General features: G+C 40.6%; 1 protein-coding gene across 2 annotated transcripts; it reads right to left on the reverse strand.

The window, feature by feature from the left end:
- Window positions 1–54: 54 nt before the first annotated feature.
- On the reverse strand, window positions 55–23,929 carry rassf2a (Ras association domain family member 2a). 2 transcript variants are annotated; one of them, XM_084695053.1, is made up of 10 exons: window positions 23,778–23,929; window positions 19,303–19,376; window positions 19,043–19,118; window positions 7,025–7,176; window positions 6,418–6,545; window positions 6,089–6,231; window positions 5,753–5,906; window positions 3,725–3,846; window positions 3,425–3,522; window positions 55–751 (listed from the first exon to the last, which is right to left on the reverse strand). In XM_084695053.1, exons 2-10 carry the CDS (start codon window positions 19,353–19,355, stop codon window positions 682–684), a joined length of 996 nt encoding a protein of 331 aa, XP_084551179.1. In that variant the 5' UTR covers window positions 19,356–19,376; window positions 23,778–23,929; the 3' UTR covers window positions 55–681. The 2 variants fall into 2 exon arrangements, with proteins under 2 accessions (XP_084551179.1, XP_084551178.1); XM_084695052.1 differs by lacking the exon at window positions 23,778–23,929 and adding an exon at window positions 23,599–23,768.
- Window positions 23,930–25,055: the final 1,126 nt, after the last annotated feature.

The raw sequence follows: 25,055 nt of genomic DNA on the forward strand, positions 1-25,055 counted from the left end.
ATTATAACACAATCAAATTAAATCTTCTTATCAAGGGCATACTTCTCCAATAGCTTGAGATGAATAGATTCAATATTTATTTTAAACATATCTTATTATTAAAAAGGTTTTAAACAAATGGCATCGCAGGAGGAATTTTGAGTCAGGTAGTCTCAATGTAACATTACCAAAACATTACAAAATCAGGAAATACACAAAGGTCTTGAAAAAGAACCCTCCCCTGACTTTATAAAATACATACAGACCTTTCACAGCATTAATTGAGACCTATACAGTTTTGCTCTCTCAACAACCTGTTACACAATCAAAACTAAATATTTCAAATATTGCCAGCCACTCTCAAACAAAAGTTAGAATACAGGTACAAGCAAACCAGAACTCAGAACAAGTCCATAATCCTAACCCTGATTTCAAATAGCTTCACCATGCACACGGTTCACTACTGTATCAGTCTCAAGTCACTGTCTGTCACATATTCAAATTGTTCACATCTCATCTCCTATGAGTGTGTTTTTGTGCTTGTATTTTGGTTTGAATTTAAACAGTAAAATGTAACTACCATCCAGACATTTCAGCATTCCATGACAACGTGACATATCTGGTTTCAGTGTGGTTGGGTAGGTGGGTGGTAATGGAGACCCTTGGTTTCTGGAGAAGTTGGACATCTGGTCCCTGGGAAACTCACATGCATGTGGTCCCCTCTGGGGCACAGCGCAGCTGTTTCTCAATAACACAACGTAAATAGGTGTACCTAGAGAGGAAGAATGAGGGATAGAATGAGGTAGAAAGAAAGGGTCTATCAACATAGAGCAGTGGTTCCCAAACTGGGGTGCGCGCACCCTTAGTGGTGCACAGACTGACCACCGGGGGTGCACAAGAGAATGTTTGTAATGGCGGGGGAAAGAAAATTGTCTCTATTTTTTTACGTATTTAACAGAGGTAAACTTCACGCCAAAGTTGTATTGAGAAATACAATTTTACGTTACAAGATGTAAATTACTCATGATTTAACTTCATTTTACAAGCACATCTGTGTCACAATAGCCCCACCCTGTTCATATTAGGTGCCAAGACGGCTAAGTGATAATTCATTCATTATTCTTTGCTTCCTACGTTCATCAAAATGGTTAAAAACAGGCACTTTAAAGAAATCAAGGCACAGTAGGAGCCATCTACGTCCTTGGCATCTTCTGTGAAGATGTGCACCGACCACGGTGCTGAATATATGGATAAACCTGACCAAACAGACACAGGGGATCATGGACGGGGTGAGGAGGCGGGATCAGAGAAACCTAACAGATGTAACATTGGTTAAAACCAGTTACATTGGTTTCGGGTTTACATCGATTGGTGATGCAGAAAGTCCAAACCCGCAATGTGTTGTCTGTGGTGAAGTTTTAGCTAAAAGCAGTCTCAAGCCCTCATATACAGTCCGGCACTTACAAACAAGACATAGTCAATTACAAGACATGCCTGCAAGTTTTTTCCAAGGAAAATTGGAGGAACCGCCGAAGAAAAAAAATATCTACTCCTATTCAGGCTTACGGACTTAAAAAAATGCACAAAAAGCTTTATATCTGGTGACCTACCGCATAGCTAAAAAAGGTATGCCCCACACAATTGGAGAAAATCTGTGCTTACCCGTTGCCAAAGACAGGGTAAACTGTATGCTCGGGGAGAAAACAGCAAAGACTTTGGACAAAATCCCTCTCTCTGACAATACTGTGGCTCGTTGCATTGATTCGATATCTACTGACATCCTCAGCCAGCTAATAAGATGAATAAAAAACTGTGAATTCTTCTCACTGCAAGTCAATGAGTCTACTGACATAGCGAACCTAGCTAATCTTCTGGTGTATGTCCGTTATTTATTTGAGAACACAGTTCATGAAGATGTGTAGTTTTGCTGTCTCCTTGTCACACATTCAACAGAGGAAGATATTTTTTCATTTGATGGATAGCTTTTTCAGAGCACACGTAATTGACTGGATGCGCTGCGTTGGAGTTTATACAGACAGGGAGACACAGAGGAGCAGTAGCTCTCATCCAAAAAGTTCCATCATCAGTTTCCTAGGTGCACAGCAGCATCCACAGAGAAGCCCAAGCAACAAAAAACATGCCAGGTGACCTTTTGTCTGTACTTCATGACGTCGTGAAAATCGTCAACTTCATCAAGGCTTGTCCGTTAAATTCAGATTTTTCGCACTATATGCAACAAAATGGGCAGCGAGCATGAAACCCTTCTACTGCACAAAGAAATGTGCTGGTTATCACGTGGAGAGGTCTTAGAAAGGATTTTTGAGCTCAGATATGAAGTTCAGGAATTTTTTGTTCACAACCCGTTTCACTTGTCTTCATGTTTGCAAGATGACATCTGGCTTCAGAAGCTGGCATATCTGACAGACATATTCTCTACTCTGAATGAATTAAATTTAATTCTGCAGGGTCTTAGTACCACCTTTTTTAACACCCAGAAAAAAGTTGGAGCACTTATTAAAAAGCTTGTTTTCTGGGCCAACTGGATAAATACAAACTTCACTGAGTGCTTTCCTCTTCTATCAGAATTTTTGCAATCCCGGGAATCTGTGCCAAGTGATTGCGTCAAAGGCCTCATAATTCAACATCTCAACCAGCTCAGCCAAAATCTGCGGACTTACTTCCCCCCTATGGACCAATCTCCGACAGGGATTCGGAATCCTTTTGATGTCACTCCTCCAATCCCATATCTCTCATTTCAAGAGCAAGAAAAGTTAATGGAGTGATCATCTGATGGGAGACACAACATACTTAAAAAAAATAAGTCACTGGTGGATTTCTGGGCTTCAGCCATGGTGGAGTATCCAGGATTGTCAAAGCAAGCACTTAAGGTGTTGATGCCCTTTGCAATCACATATTTATGCAAGGAAGGCTTTTCTGCACTGACTTGTTGAAAACAAAACATCGACAAAGACTAGATGCTGAGAATGATATGACAGTAAAACTGCCATCCATTACCCCAAATTTTGATGATCTGTGTGCTAAACATGCAGGCCCATCCATCTCACTAAAAAAGGTAATAGTAATTTTTTGTATTTATAGCTGATTTTTAAAAGGTTTTCTAATCTATAGTGAATATATAATATAAATAGTATTTAGTTATTGCAATAAGTAAGGTGTTGGGGGGTGCTTGACAGCACTAGAAAAGGGGTGCGTGCAGCAAAAGGTTTTGGAACCACTGACAGAGCAACTTGAGCAAGTTGACAGAATAATTAATATATCAGTCAAGGGTGTGAAGGTGGATGTTTAATTAATGCATAGATGCAAGTAATATAATATAGAATTCTGAAATTACAGATACAGTATAACATTGCTGATATAAAAATATATATAAATGTGTTTGCAGATATAGAAATATAAATAAATGTTATAGCATATGCTAGTGTACCTTCTTCTGAGCTTCTGCACCTCTCTGTCTTCCTCTTCCTTCAGCTTGGTGATGAAACTCTGCAGTACCGGCATCTCAAACTTGATATACTGCGCCACCTTGTGGTAGGATAGGAGAATGCAGTCAGCAAACTAACTTTCTATACCTCATTCTCACTAAATCACACATTGTTTACCTGAGGAGGAACCATGGGTTTACACTATTATCCTTAAATTACAGAAAACATAAGGTTGTGACAGATATGGTGGGGTTACACAGTAGAAAAGGACCGTCATCCAATTGGCTGTCGCAGTGTCTTACGTCATAAGTGACCTCCTCTCCTAGGTCCTGCTCCATCAGGAAGACCCTGCAAACCTGCTCACATGGACCCTGCAGTACTCTGACAACCAGGGGGTAGTCACAACGCTGCAGCTTCATTCGCTCTACAACACACAGACAATTTGGTTTGAGACACAAAACTCCTCTCATACCCCTTTTCCACGAGCATGAACCAGGTGCTTGGTCAGAGCTGGTGCTAGTGCAGGTTGGTTCAACTGGCAAGCCTTCCAAAAAACAGTTTGATTTTCCATGGGCTAGAGAGCCTCCACAGAGCCAGGTCACACATTACTGCTAGTTTCCTCAAGGATCACAATGACTCTTGCTTAGAGACTTGTTGGTTAGTGGCAACTGATTTAAACTGTTGTATTCGCTGCAAAATATTCTAGTTTAGTTAATCCTATTTTTATTTTTACTGCTGCTGCTTTTTCTACTGGTACACTTGCACTTAGAGATTCATGATGTTTAAATTGTAACTTGCTTAAGTACATGCTCTTATGGTTCTTCCCTTTGGCACTTATTTTTTGGTTGTTCACAATGTGTGCTTCTTATTTTGGCTACCCGCAATGCTTTGGGGCCATCTTGTTGTTATTATCAGTGACCTATGCACTTTGTAAAGCTCTCTCTTGGAAGTCGCTTTGGGTAAAAGCGTCTACTAAATGAATGAATGTTAATGTACTGTATTTGTCTCATCTTTCTCAGCGCCAGGCACAAGATTAACAATTATTGATAAGAGTATATTTTGTCTATTTGTCAGGTTGAACAGATGTTCAGGGTCAGGAGAAAGTACTAGGTTAAACTTCCCTTGTGATGACTACGGGGAGAGCTCCACCTATGATCTCTCTCTGCCCTGAGAGTGGTCATGGGCTTGGAGCTGTGAATCGTTCTTTGTGACTTTTACTGTCTGACTGTCTCTATCCATGTTTACTTTCTTGTGCCCTATAAAAGATAGTCCCCTGGCCTTAAGAGCTGAGAGAGACATGACGCAGACCTAAGCCTGGTGTTGTGTCATTCATTGTCAGAGGTCTGGTTCTCTCCCAATCTGCAAATTGATGACACTTATACAAATCCGGAACTCAAATGACCTCTGTCACTCCATTAATGAAGAGACGGACAAAACACTTTCTTCATCACTGGTTACATAGAATCTGCGTATGCATTAAATGTCTGTGGTTTGAATATCTCGAGAAAAGTTCATCCAATCAACTTCAAACTCAGCAGGTGTGTCAAGCAGTGGCAATTTTAGACCCTTTTTAGGGGTGCTCAAGCACCCCTAAATTTCATCTCAGCACCCCCCCCAAAAAAAAAGATTGTTTATATCATTTGATGCTGGTAGTTCATGAAGAATGGGACATTCTTAGTTTTCTCATTCATTCATTCAATATTTTGCATAATAATACATAAATGAATTAATTGTTATCCAGTGAAATTAGGGATTTATTAGCAAGGGGGTTTAGCACTTTTGCAAGGCACTGTACTGTATTCATTCACATTCTCATTCGGGGCTGAGCATCCCTAAAAGACTGATCCTAGAACCCCCCCTGGTGTCAAGTGAGAAGTTTGGATGAAACTAAATGAATTGAATTTAGAATGAGAATGAAATTGAAACTGAAATGAAATTTCATTACCCAACATCGCCAAAAAAACCCTAACCCTAACCCATTGCCTATTTAAAGTTTCAACGACCAATTTGTTGCTTAAAAAATCTTAAAACAACATTCCGGGACACAATAGCAGTAGTATTTTGAACATGATAACTGGCTACAGTTGAGAGTTTTCGCCTTAGCATTGGACTTGTTGGTTACGATAACGGTACCTGTCCCCCGCCTCTGATATGTGGTTCTAGAGTGGTACCAGAAACTATTTGGGGCCAAGTTGGAACCATTTTCCTGGTTCTTGAAACACAAAGAAGTGGTTCAAGATTGGGCACTGGCTCTGAACCAAAACTCAAACTGGCTTGGTGGAAAAGGGGTGAGGGACTGTTTCTGTGCAGATGCAGTCTCACAAAGTCACCTCCACTGGTGTGTACGAGGTAGAGCCCGAAGTCGTCTGGGCTGTTCTCAATTTTGAACTTGTTGAGGAGAACTCTGAGCACCTGAGGTGTGGTCATACAGCTGTTGATACGGACATTGGTCACTGACCCGTATGCAGGGGTGAAAACTGCAGTCTGAGAAAGAGAAACAAAGGGCAAGAGGTGTAAAAGTGGGGGAGAGAGGGAGAAAAGGAAGAGCAAAAGGAAGAGTAGGATGAGAGGGGAAGCGAAAAGGTAGAGAGAGGAAGAAATAGAGGGGCAATGAGGTTTATTCAAATACAACCTGGTAGTTGAATTTTACAGTGTGTAAAGCCTGCCTTGTGGTTGTAGAAGTGCCCATTGATGGAAAAGCGGTGTCGTCGTATCCTTCTCTGGTCGCTAGATGACCGTCTCTGGCCTCCCCTCAAAACCCCAGCATCACTCTTTGTCCTCAAAAGCTGAGTGGAGCTCTCGTACTCCTCTGTTCAATCACAACAGAGGGAACAGGAGATCAGAACATGCTGTGAAATGTATTCTAACTTCACATGCTGCAAGAAAGCCAATATGTGTAACAGTAATCATCAATATAACCTTACTGATGAACCATCAACAGAACTGTACTGACTGCTCCATCAGTATATCCCTGTACTGACTGTTTAGGCCCCACCTTCCCCCTGGTCCTCCTGCACATCGTTGTCTTCTGGTTGGCTCTCTGGGGCTGTCACCTCCACAGTGGGCAGGGCCTGCTGTGTTGCCTCCACAATGGGTGGAACCTGCTGTGAAGCTTCTGTGTTGCTAGGTATAAAGTGAGTTTTTTTAACTTGTTGTTTAGAAAAGAGTAACATTTTCAGGAAATAAGTGTTATGGTTACAAAAGACAGAAAAACACAGAGAGGCTAAAACACAAAAACACAGAGAATAAATAGACTAAAGTAACAAGCTGACAAACATGTCACACATTCAATAACCACTCCCTTCCTCTCCATCACACTCATAATGGGTTAGGGCTAAACATCCTCTTCATAGTGGTTTAGGGTTATCCATCTTTATAAAGGGTTTAAAGGAACTCCACTGAACGTCTAATGAATTACTCACAATGGTGTGCATCTGGATAACAACAGAGATGGACAAGCAGACAACACAGTGGCAACAGAGATGGACAAGCAGACTAGACAGAGACAACAGAACAAAAATACCAAACTGAGATAGAGAGGAGAGCACACACCCCAAGGTAATAAAGACTGTGAAGGCGGAAAAAGGGCAAGAAACACATACCTCTGGGTGTCCAAGGCACAGCCAGAGTGCCAGGATGTTGAGGAGGGAGGAGGTCTGATTCTCTCGTGGTCATCCTGCATCTGAAGTCTGATTGGTCGACGTAAACCCCAGGCGATATTGAGCAACCCCTCAACGATAAGCTCGCCCTCTTCCTGTTAACAGAGAAGCAAAGATCACACTCACAGCTAGGGCTGCAAAAAACATTTATTTTGATAATCGACTATTTGATAAACGATTCACCATTTAATTAACAAGTAACTGACTGAAAGATGCATCATTCTGCCTAATATGTACTTTTGTATGTCATTTGAATGTGGAACAAAATAAAGTTGAGTGATAAGAAGTTTTATTTTGGGATAAACTATAATTAGCTAAGTTATTGCAGGCTATTAAAATAGGTCTTGTGAGATCAAATGACTTGTCGACAACAGAAATATTTGTTGACAATTTATTTAAAAAAAAAGAAATTCAGCCCTACACACAGAAATAATCAATACTTGGAGTTGACTTATTATTACAGCTGATATTCAGCCTTTATTTTCAATATATACCATATTTTCCGGACCATAAGTCACACTTTTTTTTCATAGTTTGGCTGGTCCTGCAACTTATAGTCAGGTGTGACTTATGGAGCAAAAAATATATAATTTAACATGTTTTTAAATGTTAATTCATACTGACTGACATGAACCAACGAGTTCAACGGATTCAGTGATGTGGAATGAGATCGGGAGCTTGGGGAACTAGTTTACTTGGATTTTATGATATATATATCTAAAATATAGCTGTAAGCAGCAATGTGGTGGCCAAGCAGGTCAGATGACCCAGAAGAAACTTTTGACATCTAGTAACTGCGGTTTACCTGGCTTTCTTTGCAGTGGCTTATAGTCTCGATAAACAGAGAATCAGAGACATGACAAGCTTGTCAGCTTTGGCTGGATTTGAACCTCTGACGTTGACGTTGCCAGGACACCAATTTATCCTAGTGAGCTATTCTCAGTGCTGGAAATCATATTTCAGTGACTGCATAAAAATATAAGGAATTTTTCCTGTGGCAAGCGGTTGTCAGACTTGTCCCAAGTTTAAACAGCTGTAATTCAGTCCTATTTTGATATGTCAATGTGATTGTGGTCTGAAGATAATCTGTGTTAGAGTTGGTGAATATTTGATACATTTTGTAGCAGGACAAAAACGTTTTATTAATTAATTCAAAATGGCGGCATCAATTTGGCTGTTATCACAAGTTAACGTGTCAGACATGGGATCGCTCCCCTAGAGGTTAGAGGACACATATCTGTAAAGCACAATAAATCTGACTCTTCATGAGTATAGATCCCCTAAGATTGAAACATTATCATTACCATTATGATTATACTGTTAGACAGCTACTGTGGCATACCTGGCTTCACTAAACAGATAAACAAGTATCATGACATGCGTGATGACTGTGGCTGGATTTGAACCTATGACCTTGCACTTCAGAGGAACCCATCTTATCCCAGTGAGCTATTCTCAGTGCTAGGAATTACTGTGTTCAGTTGCTGTATAAAAAAAGGAAGCAGTTTTTCCTGTGGGAAGCGTTGTCAGATTTGACCCAAGTATAAAAAGCTGTAATTCAGTCATATTTTGACAAATCAAGGTGATTGTAGTCTGAAAATTATTTGATTACATGTCCATGAAAATAGGAGCAACGGCGAACGAGGAGTTCAAAAAAGTATGTTTTTATGAAAATTCCTAATGGCCGACGCCCAAAATGGTGGAAACGGGACAATGTGATATATTTCGACTTGGTATGCCACGTAGAATCAGAAGAGACCAATCTTGTGATTTATGACAAATCTGTTCAGAAGTTATGATGCACAAAATCCAATGCACTGGCTAGATGTAGATTCACTATATCTACAAAGTACAATCAATCGGACTCTTCATATAAATCCCCTGAGAATGAAACATTATCGTGGCCATTATGATTATACTGCTCGACAGCTAATGTCGCAAACCAGGCTTCACTAAACAGATAAACCAGTATCATGACATGCCTGAGACTTTGGCTGAATTCGAACCAACGACCTTGCACTTCAACGGAGCCCGTCTTATCCCAGTGAGCCATTGTCAGCGCTGGGATTTGCTGTGTACAGTTACTGAATACAAAAAGGAAGCCGTTTCTCCTGTGGCACGCATGGTCAGATTTGGCCCAAGTTTAAACAGCTGTAATTCAGTCATATTTTTACATGGCAAGGTGATTGTGGTCTGAAGATGATCTGTGCCAAATCTGGTGAATATTGGATACATTGTGTAGGAGTAAGGAAAAAAGTTGTATTAATTCATTCAAAATGGCAACCTCATCAATTCGTCTGGTATCACTCGTTAACAAGCATCAGACGCGGGATCTCTTCTAAGATATCACGAGACATAGGAATGTCTTAAATACGCCAAACAAATCAACAGTTATTGGTCAAAACACAATTTTGCCTATTGTAGCGCCCCCTAGAGCTCAAATGACACTACTTTTTTTGGACCTCTTAACAACAGGGTCATAAATCCATACACCAAGTTTGGAGTCAATGCATCAAAGATTTGTTAAGATATGACCTCACTTCCCTTTAACCGTATCAGTTGCTGAATTTGATTGGCTGTAACTACCAAACAGTTGCGAAAATCTACGCTCCAGGGGATAACTTTTGTGAGGCTTGGTCTGAAGATCAACTGTGGCAATTATGAAGACGATTCGAAAAGAATTGTAGGAGGAGTAGCGAAAAAACATTTCTCCTTAACATTCAAAATGGCGGAGATTCTATATGACTGTGTATGACGTCATAGAGTGTGTTGAACTCGTCTTGATCCAGGGAATCCAACAATACCTCATTTTGGACAATGGGGCATATGGTTCAAAAGTAACATGTGTAAACACACCTTCAACTTTGACCCATTGGTGGCGCTACATGGTTGGCATGCGAGGTATGAAACTTGCTGAAATTGATGAGGGGACTCGTCCCAATGAGTGTGCCAAATTTCACAACTGACAATGTGGTTCTTGGGGCTACCATTGACTCCCATGACAGATGTGTAATAATAATAATAAATATAGCTGCAAGCAGCAATGGAGGGGCCAAGCAGTCAAGAGCAGGACATGGCCTCCATAGCACTTGCGCAGCAATTAAGTCACAACAACCTGTTGCACTCATGCAACACACCAAGTTTGGTTGAAATATCTGTTTGCGTTCCAAAGTACTGAGTGTTTAAAGTGTTTTTTTCTGGTATAGCACCACAGGCCTCCTCTGCTCCTCTTGGGAACGATGGAACCCAAGTTCGGTGACAATCGCTAAAATGGTTGCTGAGTTACGCTCTAACGTGTCTTTTGTGGCTTCGCCGCCGCCTTTGATCGGCTCTAACAAACGGTTTCGAAAATTTGAAAATCCATCAGACACCTTTGTGAAGCTTGGTCTGAAGATCATCTGTGCCAAATTTAGTAAACATTGGACAAAATTTGGGGCGTGTAAAAGGTTTTTACACTTTTCCATGAAATCCAAAATGGCGGCCGCGTCAATTTGGTTGTTATGAAATATTATCGATGGTCAAGCTTGATATCTCACAAGACATCAACAGACAAAGAAATTACTTTATTAAGTAATTGTTCCCCCCACACATCCCTTGTGGTGTGGGGGGTCTGAGCTGTCAGGACCTGCCTGGTCGTCGGTCTACCAACGCTGGACCAGGTCGTCAACCGGAAACCAGCCTCCATGACGGCCAACAGCGAGTTTCCAGGTCCCATCCAACGTCTATAAAGCCGAACAATGGATTTTTGGTGTTTCAAAACCCATTGACACTGTATGACTATGTTTAGCTTGTGTTCTGCTCCTCTCTCTTGCCAACCGTCTCTGGAGGAGGGGATCCCTCTCTGAATTGCTCCTCCCAAGGTTTCTTCAATTTTTTCTCCCGTTGGGAGTTTTTCTGGGAGTTTTTCCTTGTCTTCCATGAGAGTTTAGGTTGGTTGAGGGGCAGTTCTATGGGCGTATGTGAAGCCCTCTGTGACATGCTTGCGTGTAAAAAGGGCTATACAAATAAATTTGATTTGATTTAAGGTAAACACTTCAACAGTTATTAGCCAAAACACGTTTATGCTTCCGGCCACGCCCCCTTTTAGTCACATGACACCATTTTTGGAGGACATCCTTAGAATAAAGTTCTGAGTAGGCCTACCAACTTTGGTGTCACTGCCTCAAAGAACTGCTGAGATATGGCTTCACTTCCTGTTTGGCGGCTTTTCTGCAGAATTTGATTGGCTGTACCGGACAAACGGTTTTGAAAATTAAATATCCTTCGAAAAATTTTGTGAAGCTTGGTCTGAAGATCATGTCTGGGAATTTTGAAGAAGATTTGACAAAATGTGTAGGAAGAGTAGGCTTTTAAAGGTTTTTGATAAAACCGGAAATAGCGGAAAATCTATATAAACGGAAATTGACGCCATGGTGTGCATTGCACTCGGCTTGATCCAGGGAATCCAATGGTACCTCATTTTTGAAAATGGGACATACGGTTCAAAAGTTGGGTGTGTAAACACAACTCCAACTTTGACCCGTTGGTGGCGCTAGAGTGCCGAACCATGGGACATGAAACTTTGTGAATTGGACCAGGGGACTGTCCTCAATGAGTGTGCCAAATTTCAAAACTTTCGACCAAGTGCTTATGGGGGCTGCCATAGACACCCAGTCCTAAGAATAATAATAATAAATATAACTGCAAGCAGTAATGGCGGATTCCTCCAAACACTGCAAACCATTGAACAATGTTTATTCTTGACAAATTGTAACTGTATAGAAGAATGTATGCTGCAGAATTACCAATGGCATACCAAATCTGAAATGCAATACCATCAAGATCCACAAGGGCCTTTATTTCAAGCCAGTAAGTGAAGGAAGGGGGCTTGGTGAGCTTATCCATTCCAGAAAGCCTTGTATCTTTATGCATTAAGGCGTGGCCTGTAGCGCCACCTATGGGTAATGGTGGGCCATTTGTGGTGTGGTAGTTACTCTTGGCCTATACTATTAATGTTTCAGGATTTTAAAAACTTTTTACCACTGCATATAAAATCGAAAATGCAATACCAACAGGATCCACATGGGCTTTGGGTAAAGTGTGGTAGTTACTCTTGGCCTGTACTGTCAATGTGTCAGGATTTGGAGACCTTTTTACTATTGCATACAAAGTAGGAAATGCAATGACACCAAGGTCCTCAAGGGCCTATGCTGATATTCAAGGAATGAGTTGGGGCTTGGTCAGCCCGCACAGTCCTGATATGTTGCGTGTATGTCTTGCCGCGCGTGTCAAGGGAAGAATGAGTGTGTGAGAATTTGGAGCATGCGCGGGGAGGAGCAGGGGACACATTTCATTGTAAATTTCCCTAGAAATTAGCCAAGCATGCATGTTTCAAAGATTCACCAAAAATCGACCTTTCATCTTAGAGTCAACTTTTTCTCAGATTTGTGTACTAAACATTCTCAAGAGTCTTCATATGAACTTGTTTGACTGGCTTACATGTAAAGCATTGCGAACCATTGAAAAATGTATATTCTTGACAAATTGTAACTGTATAGAAAAATCAATGCTGCAGAATTTCCAATGGGATACCAAATCTGAAATGCAATAACATCAAGATCCACAAGGGCCTTTATTTCAAGCCAAGAAGTGAAGTGCTTTAATCTTCACAAGAAGTGAAGTGCTTTGTGCTTTAAGGCGTGGCCTGTAGCGACACCTATTGGTAATGGTGGGCCATTTGTGGTGTGGTAGTTACTCTTGGCCTATACTATCAATGTTTCAGGATGTTTTTAACTTTTTACCATTGCATACAAAATCGGAAAAATATACCAACAATATCCACATGGGCTTTTGTTAAAGTGTTGTTGTTACTGTTGGCCTTTACTATCAATGTTTCAGGATTTGGAGAACTTTTTACCATGGCAAACAAAATCTGAAATGCAATACCATCAAGATCCACAAGGCCTTTGCAAAAGACCAAGGAATGAGTGGGGGCTTGGTAAGCCCACACTCTCCTGAAATGTTGCGTGTGCGTCTTGCCAAGCCCGCGCGTGTGTCAAGGGAAGACCTATGGGTAATAGTGGGCCATTTGTGGTGTGGTAGTTACTCTTGGTCTATACTATCAATGTTTCAGGATTTTTATAACTTTTTACCATTGTATACAAAATCGGAAAAGCAATACCAACAAGATCCACATGGGCTTTTTGTTAAACTGTTTCTTTGCCTATACTATCTATGTTTCAGGATTTTGAGACCTTTTTACCATTGCATACAAAATCGGAAATGCAATACCATCAAGATCCACATGGGCCTTTTTTCAAGCCAATACGTGAAGGGAGGGGGCTTGGTGAACCTATCCATTCCAGAAAGCCTTGTATCTTTGTGCTTTTGGGCGTGGCCTATAGCGCCACCTATGGGTAATGGTGGGCCATTTGAGGTGTGGTATTTACTCTTGGTCTATACTATCAATGTTTCAGGATTTGAGACCTTTTTACCATTGCATACAAAATCGGAAATGCAATACCATCAAGAGCCACATGGGCCTTTGCTAAAGACCAAGGAATGAGTGGGGGCTTGGTCAGCCCACACTCTCCTGAAATGTTGCGTGTGCGTCTTGGCCGCGCGTGTGTCAAGGGAAGGCTGAGTGTGTGTGAGATTTTGGAGCACGCGCGGGGAGGAGCAGGGGAGACATTCATTGGAAATTTGCCTAGAAATTAGCCAAGCAAGCATGTTTCAAATATTCACCAAAAATCGACCTTTCATCTTACAGTCAACTTTTTCACAGATTTGTGTTATGAACATTCTCAAGAGTCTTCATATGAACTTGTGATTGAATCAGAGTATCAGTTTTTGACTGGCTGATGTGCAAAGCATTATTTTAGCGTTAGCGATAAGTTCAATTTGATTTATATCAATCATTTTTAGAGATATGAATTTGCCTTTGCACATGGTAATATGTTGTAGTGTCTTCCTCCGATTTACCAAGTTTAGTGTTGATATCTCAAAGATTTGCTGAGACATGACTTCACATCCTGTTTGGCGGCTTTTCTGATGAATTTGATTGGCTGTACCGGACAGACGGTTATGAGGATCAAAATTCCTTTGATAACTTTTGTGAGGCTTGGTTTGAAGATCATCTCTGGTGATTTTGAAGAATATATGACAAAAATTGTAGGAGGAGTAGGCTTTCAAAGGTTTTTGATAAAACCGGAAATGGCGGGAAATCTATATAACCGGAAATTAACGCCATGGTGTGCGTTGAACTCGGCTTGATCCAGGGAATCCAATGGTACCTCATTTTTGAAAATTAGTCATACGGTTCAAAAGTTGCGTGTGTAAACACAAGTCCAACTTTGACCCATTGGTGGCGCTAGAGTGGTCTAATGGGAGACATGAAACTTGGTGTAGGTATAGAAGAAACTGTCCTTAATGAGTGTGCCAAATTTCACAAAAAGTTGTCGATGGGGTCTAGGGGCTGCCATTGACTCCCATGGTACAAGAATTACAAATAATAAAACCACCAATAACAATAGGTTTCCTCCTTACGGAGGAATCCTAATAATAATACTAACAATAGCAATAGCAGCTTCGCTGCTTGGCCCCTAATAAATATAACTGCAAGCAGTAATGGCGGATTCCTTCAAACACTGCGAACCATTGAAAAATGTTTATTCTTGACAAATTGTAACTGTATAGAAAAATGTATGCTGCAGAATTACCAATGGCATACCAAATCTGAAATGCAATACCATCAAGATCCACAAGGGCCTTTATTTCAAGCCAGTAAGTGAAGGAAGGGGGCTTGGTGAGCTTATCCATTCCAGAAAGCCTTGTATCTTTATGCATTAAGGCGTGGCCTGTAGCGCCACCTATGGGTAATGGTGGGCCATTTGTGGTGTGGTAGTTACTCTTGGCCTATACTATTAATGTTTCAGGATTTTAAAAACTTTTTACCATTGCATATAAAATCGGAAATGCAATACCAACAGGATCCACATGGGCTTTGGGTAAAGTGTGGTAGTTACTCTTGGTCTGTACTGTCAATGTGTCAGGATTTTGAGACCTTTTTACTATTGCATACAAAGTAGGAAATGCAATGACACCAAGGTCCTCAAGGGCCTATGCTGATATTCAAGGAATGAGTGGAGGCTTGGTCAGCCCACACAGTCCTGATATGTTGCGTGTGTGTCTTGCCAAGCCCGCGCGTGTCAAGGGAAGAATGAGTGTGTGAGAATTTGGAGCATGCACGGGGAGGAGCAGGGGACACATTTCATTGTAAATTTCCCTAGAAATTAGCCAAGCATGCATGTTTCAAAGATTCACCAAAAATCGACCTTTCATCTTAGAGTCAACTTTTTCTCAGATTTGTGTACTAAACATTCTCAAGAGTCTTCATATGAACTTGTTTGACTGGCTTACGTGTAAAGCATTGCGAACCATTGAAAAATGTATATTCTTGAGAAATTGTAACTGTATAGAAAAATCAATGCTGCAGAATTTCCAATGGGATACCAAATCTGAAATGCAATAACATCAAGATCCACTAGGGCCTTTATTTCAAGCCAAGAAGTGAAGTGCTTTAATCTTCACAAGAAATGAAGTGCTTTGTGCTTTAGGGCGTGGCCTGTAGCGACACCTATTGGTAATGGTGGGCCATTTGTGGTGTGGTAGTTACTCTTGGCCTATACTATCAGGATGTTTTTAACTTTTTACCATTGCATACAAAATCGGAAATGCAATACCAACAAGATCCACATGGGCTTTTGTTAAAGTGTTGTTGTTACTGTTGGCCTTTACTATCAATGTTTCAGGATTTGAGACCTTTTTACCATTGCATACAAAATCGGAAATGCAATACCATCAAGAGCCACATGGGCCTTTGCTAAAGACCAAGGAATGAGTGGGGGCTTGGTCAGCCCACACTCTCCTGAAATGTTGTGTGTGCGTCTTGGCCGCCCAGTGTCAAGGGAAGGCTGAGTGTGTGTGAGATTTTGGAGCACGCGCGGGGAGGAGCAGGGGAGACATTCATTGGAAATTTGCCTAGAAATTAGCCAAGCAAGCATGTTTCAAATATTCACCAAAAATCGACCTTTCATCTTGCAGTCAACTTTTTCACAGATTTGTGTTATGAACATTCTCAAGAGTCTTCATATGAACTTGTGATTGAATCAGAGTATCAGTTTTTGACTGGCTGATGTGTAAAGCATTATTTTAGCGTTAGCGATAAGTTCAATTTGCTTTATATCAATCATTTTTAGAGATATAAATTTGCCTTTGCACATGGTAACATGTTGTAGTGTCTTCCTCCGATCTACCAAGTTTAGTGTTGATATCTCAAAGATTTGCTGAGACATGACTTCACATCCTGTTTGGCGGCTTTTCTGATGAATTTGATTGGCTGTACCGGAAAGACGGTTATGAGGATCAAAATTCCTTTGATAACTTTTGTGAGGCTTGGTCTGAAGATCATCTCTGGTGATTTTGAAGAAGATATGACAACAATTGTAGGAGGAGTAGGCTTTCAAAGGTTTTTGATAAAACCTTACGGAGGAATCCTAATAAATATAGCTGCAAGCAGCAATGGAGGGGCCAAGCAGTCCAGAGCAGGACATGGCCTCCATAGCACTTGCGCAACAATTAAGTCACAACAACCTGTTGCACTCATGCAACACACCAAGTTTGGTTGAAATATCTATTTGCGTTCCAAAGTAGTGAGTGTTCAAAGTGTTTTTTTTTTCTTATATAACACCACAGGCCTCCTCTGCTCCTTGTGGGAACGATGGAACCCAAGTTTGATGACAATCACACCAATAGTTGCTGAGTTACGCTCTCACGTGTCTTTTGCGGCTTCGCCGCCGCCTTTGATCGTCTCAAAGGTTTTGAAAATGGAAAATTCATCCAACACCTTTGTGAAGCTTGGTCTGAAGATCATCTATGCCAAATTTAGTAAACATTGGACAAAACAGGGTCCCGAACACCTGTACCAAGTTTGATGTTGATTCAGCAAATATTTCCCGAGATATGATCTCACTTCCTGTTTTGGCGGCTTCATCGCCGAATTTGATCAGCTTTACCAAAAGGTGAAAAGGTTTGTGAGGCTTGATCTGAAGATAAACGGTGCCAAATTTTTGCTTATTGCAGCGCCACCTAGAGGTGAAATGGCATGACCTATTTTGGACCTCTATAGAACAGTGCCCCTATACCAAATTTGGTGTCAATGCAGTAAAGAGGTGCTGACATATGACCTCACTTCTTTTATGGTGGCTTGGTTGACGACTTTGATTGGCTGCCACTTTGATTGGCTGTTCCAGTCAATAGGTTTAGATAATCAAAAAAACTTGTGAGGCTTGGTCTGAAGATGATCTGTGTCAAATTGGGTGAAGATTGGACAAACCTCATAAGAGAAGTAGCGAAAAAAATGTATATTCAATATGGCGGCCACATCAATTCAGCTGTAACTAACAAACTGTTGCGAAAATCAAAACAACCAGATTTCCAGTTAAATTTCTACCCTGCGCATTCCTCTATCACACGCACACAGCACATTATTTTATTTTTACTTCAGGGCTTTTGAGGCCACATTGCACATGCAATGTGCATTCCTCCATCATATGCATAGATAATTTCTAGAATCCTGCACAGAACTTTTGAAGGGTCAAATGGCTGAGCGGTTAGGGAATCAGGCTATTAATCTGAAGGTTTCTGGTTTGATTCCCGGCCTTGTCAAATGACTTAATTATTGTATAAAACTTTTTTTTTTGGCAAGCCCTAATCCATATTGTCACACTGTAATTTGACTGTAATTGTGTACAGTAATTATACAGTCTTGTGTCAGGGTGAATCATTCAACAATTCACAATAGGGGATATTTTGAACTGGGTCAGAGACAACCAATGAGTGGGGTGAAGTCCGGAAAATAATATAGCTGCAAGCAGCAATGGCGGATTCCTCCTTCAAAATGGCAACTGTTGTAAAATTGACATAATAGATAGTTACACTGGGACCAGAAAACCAGAAAACTTGAAACTGTAATTTCTGTCAGAAAAAAAATTAAACATGTTTATACCTTTGACTGGATTAGAAACCACCACCCTTCGCACATCAGTACTGCGCCTCATCTAACTAAGCCATTCTCAGACTTAGACATTTGATTGTTCCATTTTTGTATTAGAAAATAAGACATTGTCTTATTTTGTCAGATTTGGTTGAAGTTCAAACCGCTGTAATTTAGTCCTATTTATATATGGGTCATAAAAATGGGACAACGGGATGACTGGGTTGCTGCTGTAAAGCATAGCTTACTCGTAGTGCTTTAAAAAGGTTGTTTGGGGTGCCATAACTTGACATGGAAGGGACTTTCAAATCATGCCTAGCATCAGTGGCGATTTGTCCTGGCTTAGGTAACTGGAATCAATTTGCGCAACAGGCAAGGGATCCACCTGAACAATCAATATACTTCATTAAAGCTAAGTCGGTTGTGAATCTGACACTACCATGCATAGACTCCAAGTAGCCAGCTACTGTGATGAACCTGGCTTGTTTCGCAGTGGTTTACACAGTCTTGCTAAACAGATGATCAGAGTGCTGTGTTCAAATAACCATCATGGCAGACCTCATGGGTCCTGGAGGCTTTTTTGTTCCTCATGAAAAATGAGGCATGTACACCAAGTTTCAGAAGAATTTGAGCAATGGGGTGGAAATGCCATCCCTTTTAAAATGTGAGTTTTGGGCATGGCCTGTGGCGCCCCCTATGGTCCAATATGGCCCATATTTGGTGTAGTGGTACCCACTTGGATGTTGTGCCAATGTGCCAAATTACAACATTTATGACCAGGGACTTTTTGAGATATTGGGGCGCAAGAAGAAGAAAAAGAATAATTAGAATACTAACAAAAACAATAGGTTCCCTCCTGATGGAAGAATCCTAATAAGGAGACTACAGATAAGACAGCACCTCTCACACACACACACACACACACACACCTCTCTGTGTCTCAGTTGCAAATTCTGGCCTTCGTAGTAGAGGTTGTAAGTTTTGAGATGGGTGAGAAGAGTTGACCTGGTGACAAAAAAGGGAAAGTTATATTTACGGATATGTCTGGTCTTGCTAACCTTAACCCTGCTTCATCAATGCGTTACCAAGATTAGATCAATGCAGTTACTCATTTAATAATTTCATGCACACAAATGCAGATAATAGGGGAATTATTTTGTATTCCAGTGTGGGTGTTTACAGTCCTTACTTGCTGATGAACTTGTTCTCTCCAACCCGAACCCCGTTGTGTGTGTCATCCATCCTTAGTTAGCATGAGTAAAGCTGAAAGAGAAAGACAGAAAGAGGATACATTGGGTGTGCTTAGCCTTCGGCAAGGAAACGACCATTGTTATCTCACATATATATTTATTATTGTTTATTTTCGTGCCCCTAAGGCTCAGTCCATATTTGGACTACATAGACAACGATGTCGATGTCAAAAGGTTCGTCTTGGTCACGATTGCATTGGTTCCATTGGGATTTATGTTCCGATGCACGGTTTAGGTTTTAATTAAGTTTTTGTGGCAAAAGTGAAGCTAACGTTGGCTAACTTGCTAGCCACAGTCACTGACATCACTAACGTCACAAAATATTGCGTGACTACCTTTAGCAGAACATTAACAGAGAATGTCCTTATACGGGCTCTGACATTAGTTTAGCAGCTTGTTAGCTAACTTCTGGGAGATAGCTAGGCTAACTGCTTTACTGCAAGGCAGCTGCAGAAACGCCACAAGCAAAGAGGCCAGGGGAATAACTATTTACTTATTTTACTTTGTGATATGAAACACAATTTTGAAGTGAAATGTACAATATAAGCTGATATAAGGAAGTAGTTACATCTACTTTCGGGAACAATAGTCTACTATTTCACTGAAGCATTAGCATCATGACATTAGCCTATGTTGCCTGGGCAACACATACTACAGCGGTCTTTGATGCATCCGTTTTCAATTGTTAAAATAAACTTGCTCACAAATACATTTTCATAGTAGGATTTATTATGACATTAGATTACAAGTAAACGATTTGTTGGTGAAATTATTATTACTTGTGGTTTCAAACCAGTGCCAGTGTAGCTCACTGCAACGCTGTAGGGCCTACTGTAGCCTAGTCTAGTAGCTAAAAACAACATCTCCACAGCTGTTTACATTACGTAGGAAGTCAAACGGCGACACATGTTCGGCACTATCCTTACTTAAATCAAGTCTTTCAATAGGTGAAACTATCTGACTAGTGACTACTAACCTGAACTTCATGCCACAGTCTAAACTTTGTCAATCTGTTCATGAAAATAATTCATTTCAGCCCAGACTGTACAACGGAAGTAATGTTAAATCGAATTTATCCAACGCAATCGCTACCAAGACAGTCTAGTAGTAGTGGTAGCAGAGCTAATGATTGTCAGAGCTACTCCTTAAAACTATGCCACTGCATACTTCTATTCTATTTGTTTTTAATTACATAATTATTCATAAGTATGCAGTGGCATAGCTACATCTCTGACGTTGATAACAACCCAAACCGTTTAAAAATAGTTTGAAAAGTGAGCAAGTTATGGTTATTCAAAAAATTCACAAAGCGTCTGATAAATGTAAATGTAGCACCAACCGAATGTTATGGGTGAGCGAGTTCACTGTAGCAAGATGGCCGCCATGTGTGGACGTTCTAGACTCCGCCCTAAGACATCTAGTGTGCGTGCGTATATAACATACATACATACATACATACATACATACATACATACATACATACATACATACATACATACATACATACATACATACATACATACATACATACATACATACATACACATATACATATACATATATATATATATATATATTTATTTATTTATTTACGGGGGCAGCTTCTCCACACAGCAGGGCTATATCGCATTTTGCCTTGTTACTGACAATGATCGCTACCACTGACATTTTTATGAATTAGTGAATTTTCCCTAAAAACAGTAAGCTTATTTAGGTTTTTGGGGGCATATTTTCAGTTAGCAGATGGTACTATTTGAATCGCGATTCCATCTGAGATAGCTACTGCTGGTAACGTTGTTGTTAAAATAAGTTTCAAAGGGGGGTCTTTATTCATGAATGAATGCAATATGAGTAGGCTAAATGCCTGAAAATATCACAAGAAGGAAAAAACTTACAATGACGTTTAAGTCATAGAGATTAAGGTCAATATTTACACCGGTCTGCCAAATGTATTCGTTATGATTCAACTATGAGGTTGCTGATCACCATTCCCTCTTGCAGGGGAAATGAGAAGACAACTATTTCATTCTACTCTTCTCTCTTAGTATTTTGAGTTGTAAATGAGCATAACAAATTAGGCTTTTAAATCTATGTAATCTTTATAAATAATAAGTAGGCTATGCATTTTTATATAAAATATACAGAAATATCAGTTGTAAAATGTAATTTAAATACGGACCCCTGCAACCAACGCAAGCAAGCACACCCTACAATTTCCCCAGAAATTGTACCCTCCTTAGTTTTTTTTATTAGAACATAGGGTTCTGTTAACGTGTCTCATGTATCCTCATGACCAGCAAGTAGCAGTGTGTTGCCTCAAGCATAACTGCAGAAATCAGGAGACTTGAGGAGAATCAGGAGACTTATTTGAGGCAGAGGACAGGAGTCATTGAAATAGACAGCTCTATCTACGCCATCTTTTCTCTATAGCACATTAAACAACTGTATACATCCTCTTTCATTCTCTCTGACTGGAACATATCCCCAAGCACAAACCAAGTTGTAAGATGTAGCAAGACAGCTGCACACCATACTCTTTCTCTTCCTCTTTCTACTTTTCTCTTCTTCCTCATCCTGTCTCTATACATCATACACGCAGAATTAGCATAAAGGCATTCTGCCATCTCCTATGGAGATGTCCTTCCTGAAGAGTGCATGGAGGGGCAACACAGAAGCTTCTGGAACTAGAGTAGAACACATGCAAGCCATGTTTGATGCACACAGGCCACCACTTTCCCGCTGCAAAAACAAACATGCAACTGTGTTATAAAACAATTGTCTTGATAGCTCTGAACAGCTCACAATGAACACAAGTCCATTATGCTCAGCTATATGCACTCTATTAGTACATAAATACAGTACCTTTTGGATATGTGATTGTTCATGGAGGCTGATCAGGTAAATGGGGGTACAACATAGCTTTAAGCTTTACCAGAAGCATGTCCAAATACACTGAAAGAGCTATTGTGTGTGGTAGTTTTTGTCTTGTATGTGTGGCAGGAGTTAGAGATGAAGGAGAAAGCAGAGAAGTTGAGAGGATAAGCTCCTTTTCCTGTTTCAGAAGCTGTGTCACACAGGAAACTGACACTACAGTAAACACTTCCTCAATTCAAATGACACAAGATAAAATATTAGAAAGATAAACAAACACACAATCATTCTGATATCATATAGATGTGAAGTCAGTGACATCGACAGAAAAAACAGTCATAAAACCCTAACACTCTGAACCATGCAACAGCAGTGTTAAGATTAAACCTAACTTTAGTGTTGCCATTTCTATAGCAACTCCAAATCTGAGCTCAGTCACACAGCACCTAGATTCCTGTGGTGTGGGTGTGTGCTTCCCTTCATCTGTGTATTCACGTGTGAACTTATTTAGCATTTTTTTGTGGGGACCAGATGTCCCTTTCAAGAAACAAGCAAAAAATTGGGGAGCAAGAAATTTGGGGGAGACAAGAGGGGTAACATTTTTTCGAATCCACGAATTAATGTCAGAATTGCATTACGCGTTAAGGTTAGGAGTAGTTTTAGGGTTTGCTTTCTGTTTAAGTTTTAGTGTTAAGGTTGGGGAAATCAGGATTTGAGTCCCCACAAGATTAGCACTACCAACTTGTGAATGTGTGTTCATTTTCAGCTGTTTAAGGAATTGTGTCACTACTCGCTATTTTTTTCGGTAACATCACACACCCATCAAAGATACAACGAAGCACTTTAATTGTAAATCTGGCTATCCAGTTAACTTGCGGCTTAGTAAAAGGTCTACAGCACAGATGCCAGCCTGGGTGTGTGTGTGTGTTGAGTACCTTCGCTTGTTATGTAACTGAAAAAGAGTAGAATAAACACAATACTGTCTGCTTCTTCACTTCCTGCAACGTGCAATGGATATATCGGTACTATAAATTTAAAAAAAGCCTATGCTGCTGTCAAGGTGTTTGAGAAGCATGTAGTGTATTGTGCGAGGTAAACAACAGAGAGATGTATCAAAGCCTGACACCGATGCCTTATCGACAACCTACATTGCTTTTATCTAACATCTAGTTTCGACGACTTTACCTATTCCTGTTTATCATATCCCGGATGCTGTAAACAAATATAGTTGTTGACATATGGCTAACGTGTACATCCCAACAAGCTTTCCTTCCGGCAAAACATTTAACACTGGCAAAGGAAAAAGTGCAACCGTGATAAGCATCTTTAGGAATCGCCGTGTTTGGCCTACATAGACTACTTACAATGCAGTGCTGGCTTACTGGTTCCTGGTCGCAGAGCAAGTTTGTATAATATTTGTAAAGTAAGGTTATTTTTGCACGGTCTCCAACTACGTCCAAGGATCCGTTAAACGCACTCCAGCTGCTCGTTCCTTTTTCTCACGTCGAAACAATCGGTAAATGGTGTGCGTACTGTGACTTACAAGCATGCCGTGCGCTCGATGAGAACACCATCTGTTGTTGCGATCTCTTGGCACCGTCACGATAACCAATCAGCACTCGAACTGACGCCCCTTTGTTCGCGCTAGATGAATAGGTGGCTACGACTGGAATCCCGAGAGCCCTTGTACATACACGTGGGGAATTTACAATCAGGAGTAGGCCAACCTAGAAGAAAATCATGACAACGCACTTTCCAATTCTATAGTCATGAATTACAAAATGGGTAAGTGAACCACACCATTACGCCACATTAATAGATTAGTCATAAATAACTGTAAATCACATCATTAGTTGTGCTTAAATTACAATCACCCCCACACGTTAAAATCAGTCCTAAAATGGTAGAAGAGGCTAGCCTGACGTTGTCATACTCATAATTCTAGTCAGAATATGAGTCTGATAACTCTCCGTTGGGCTGTGACTATGGGGCATGTTTCAACCGAACTCGTAAAACAAATGCCTCTTCGCTCAATTGGATAGACCTACAACCAATCATAGCAACGTAATGTTGTTTGTTGAAAACGAAGCAAGCGCTCTTTCGTGACATTGTTGATTAGTTACTGTTGATCATCTGTCCATCATCATATAAAGCCCGCCCTGGCAATTTCATTGGTCCGCCCAGCTCCTGGTTTTATATAGTTTGTCCCCAATACGAGCCCCTCCAGGGGGGTATTCCAGAAGGCAGGTTATGCAACATAACCAGGTAAGTTAACCCACCAGCTGATTCACAATGTTGCAGCAACCTACAGGCAATGTTGCTACAACGCTGGGTGTCAGCTGGGGAGTTAACTTACCCGGGTATGTCACATAGCCTGCTTTCTGGAATACCCCCCAGACCCAACTTCCCGACCAAATGTTTGTTGTGGGTGGGGCTAAATTGGGCTGGAATTACAGGGGGGGTTGGACCCCCCTAATTAAGACTTGGACACCCCCAAAAAAGGTAAAAACAACAGGGGTCGGGGTCGATACATTTATATATGGTTCTTACCTGTAATTGTAAATATTACTTTACGCCCTGAAGGAGAAGTTGACCCCCGTAGTTTTTTGACCCCCCCATTGTCATTGTTCCCACTCATTCCGAGGGCTTTACATCAATTGTATATGCAGTCAAGGATGATAAATATAATTTATAATACATTTTATTTTTTTTCTGGATAATCTCAGCAAGGGTACAGACCAAACAGATAATAAAGACAATATACTGGTATCATTCTGTAACATCTTATTAAATAGTTTTAGGAACAAATAATTGTACATGT

The sequence above is a fragment of the Hypomesus nipponensis genome, chromosome 28 (assembly GCF_054491055.1).
Source record: "Hypomesus nipponensis isolate SF chromosome 28, ASM5449105v1, whole genome shotgun sequence".
NCBI classification, from domain to species: domain Eukaryota; kingdom Metazoa; phylum Chordata; class Actinopteri; order Osmeriformes; family Osmeridae; genus Hypomesus; species Hypomesus nipponensis.

What these genes read in the sequence shown, in the direction of transcription:
- rassf2a (XM_084695053.1), bottom strand. Translation starts at nt 19,355, where the DNA reads ATGGATGACACACACAACGGGGTTCGGGTTGGAGAGAACAAGTTCATC. An exon ending in TGCAACTGAGACACAGAGAG is followed by an intron (nt 7,177 to 19,042) that starts GTGTGTGTGTGT and finishes CTCTGTTAACAG; the next exon opens with GAAGAGGGCGAGCTTATCGT. An exon ending in GTGCAGAAGCTCAGAAGAAG is followed by an intron (nt 752 to 3,424) that starts GTACACTAGCAT and finishes CTTCCTCTCTAG; the next exon opens with GTACACCTATTTACGTTGTG.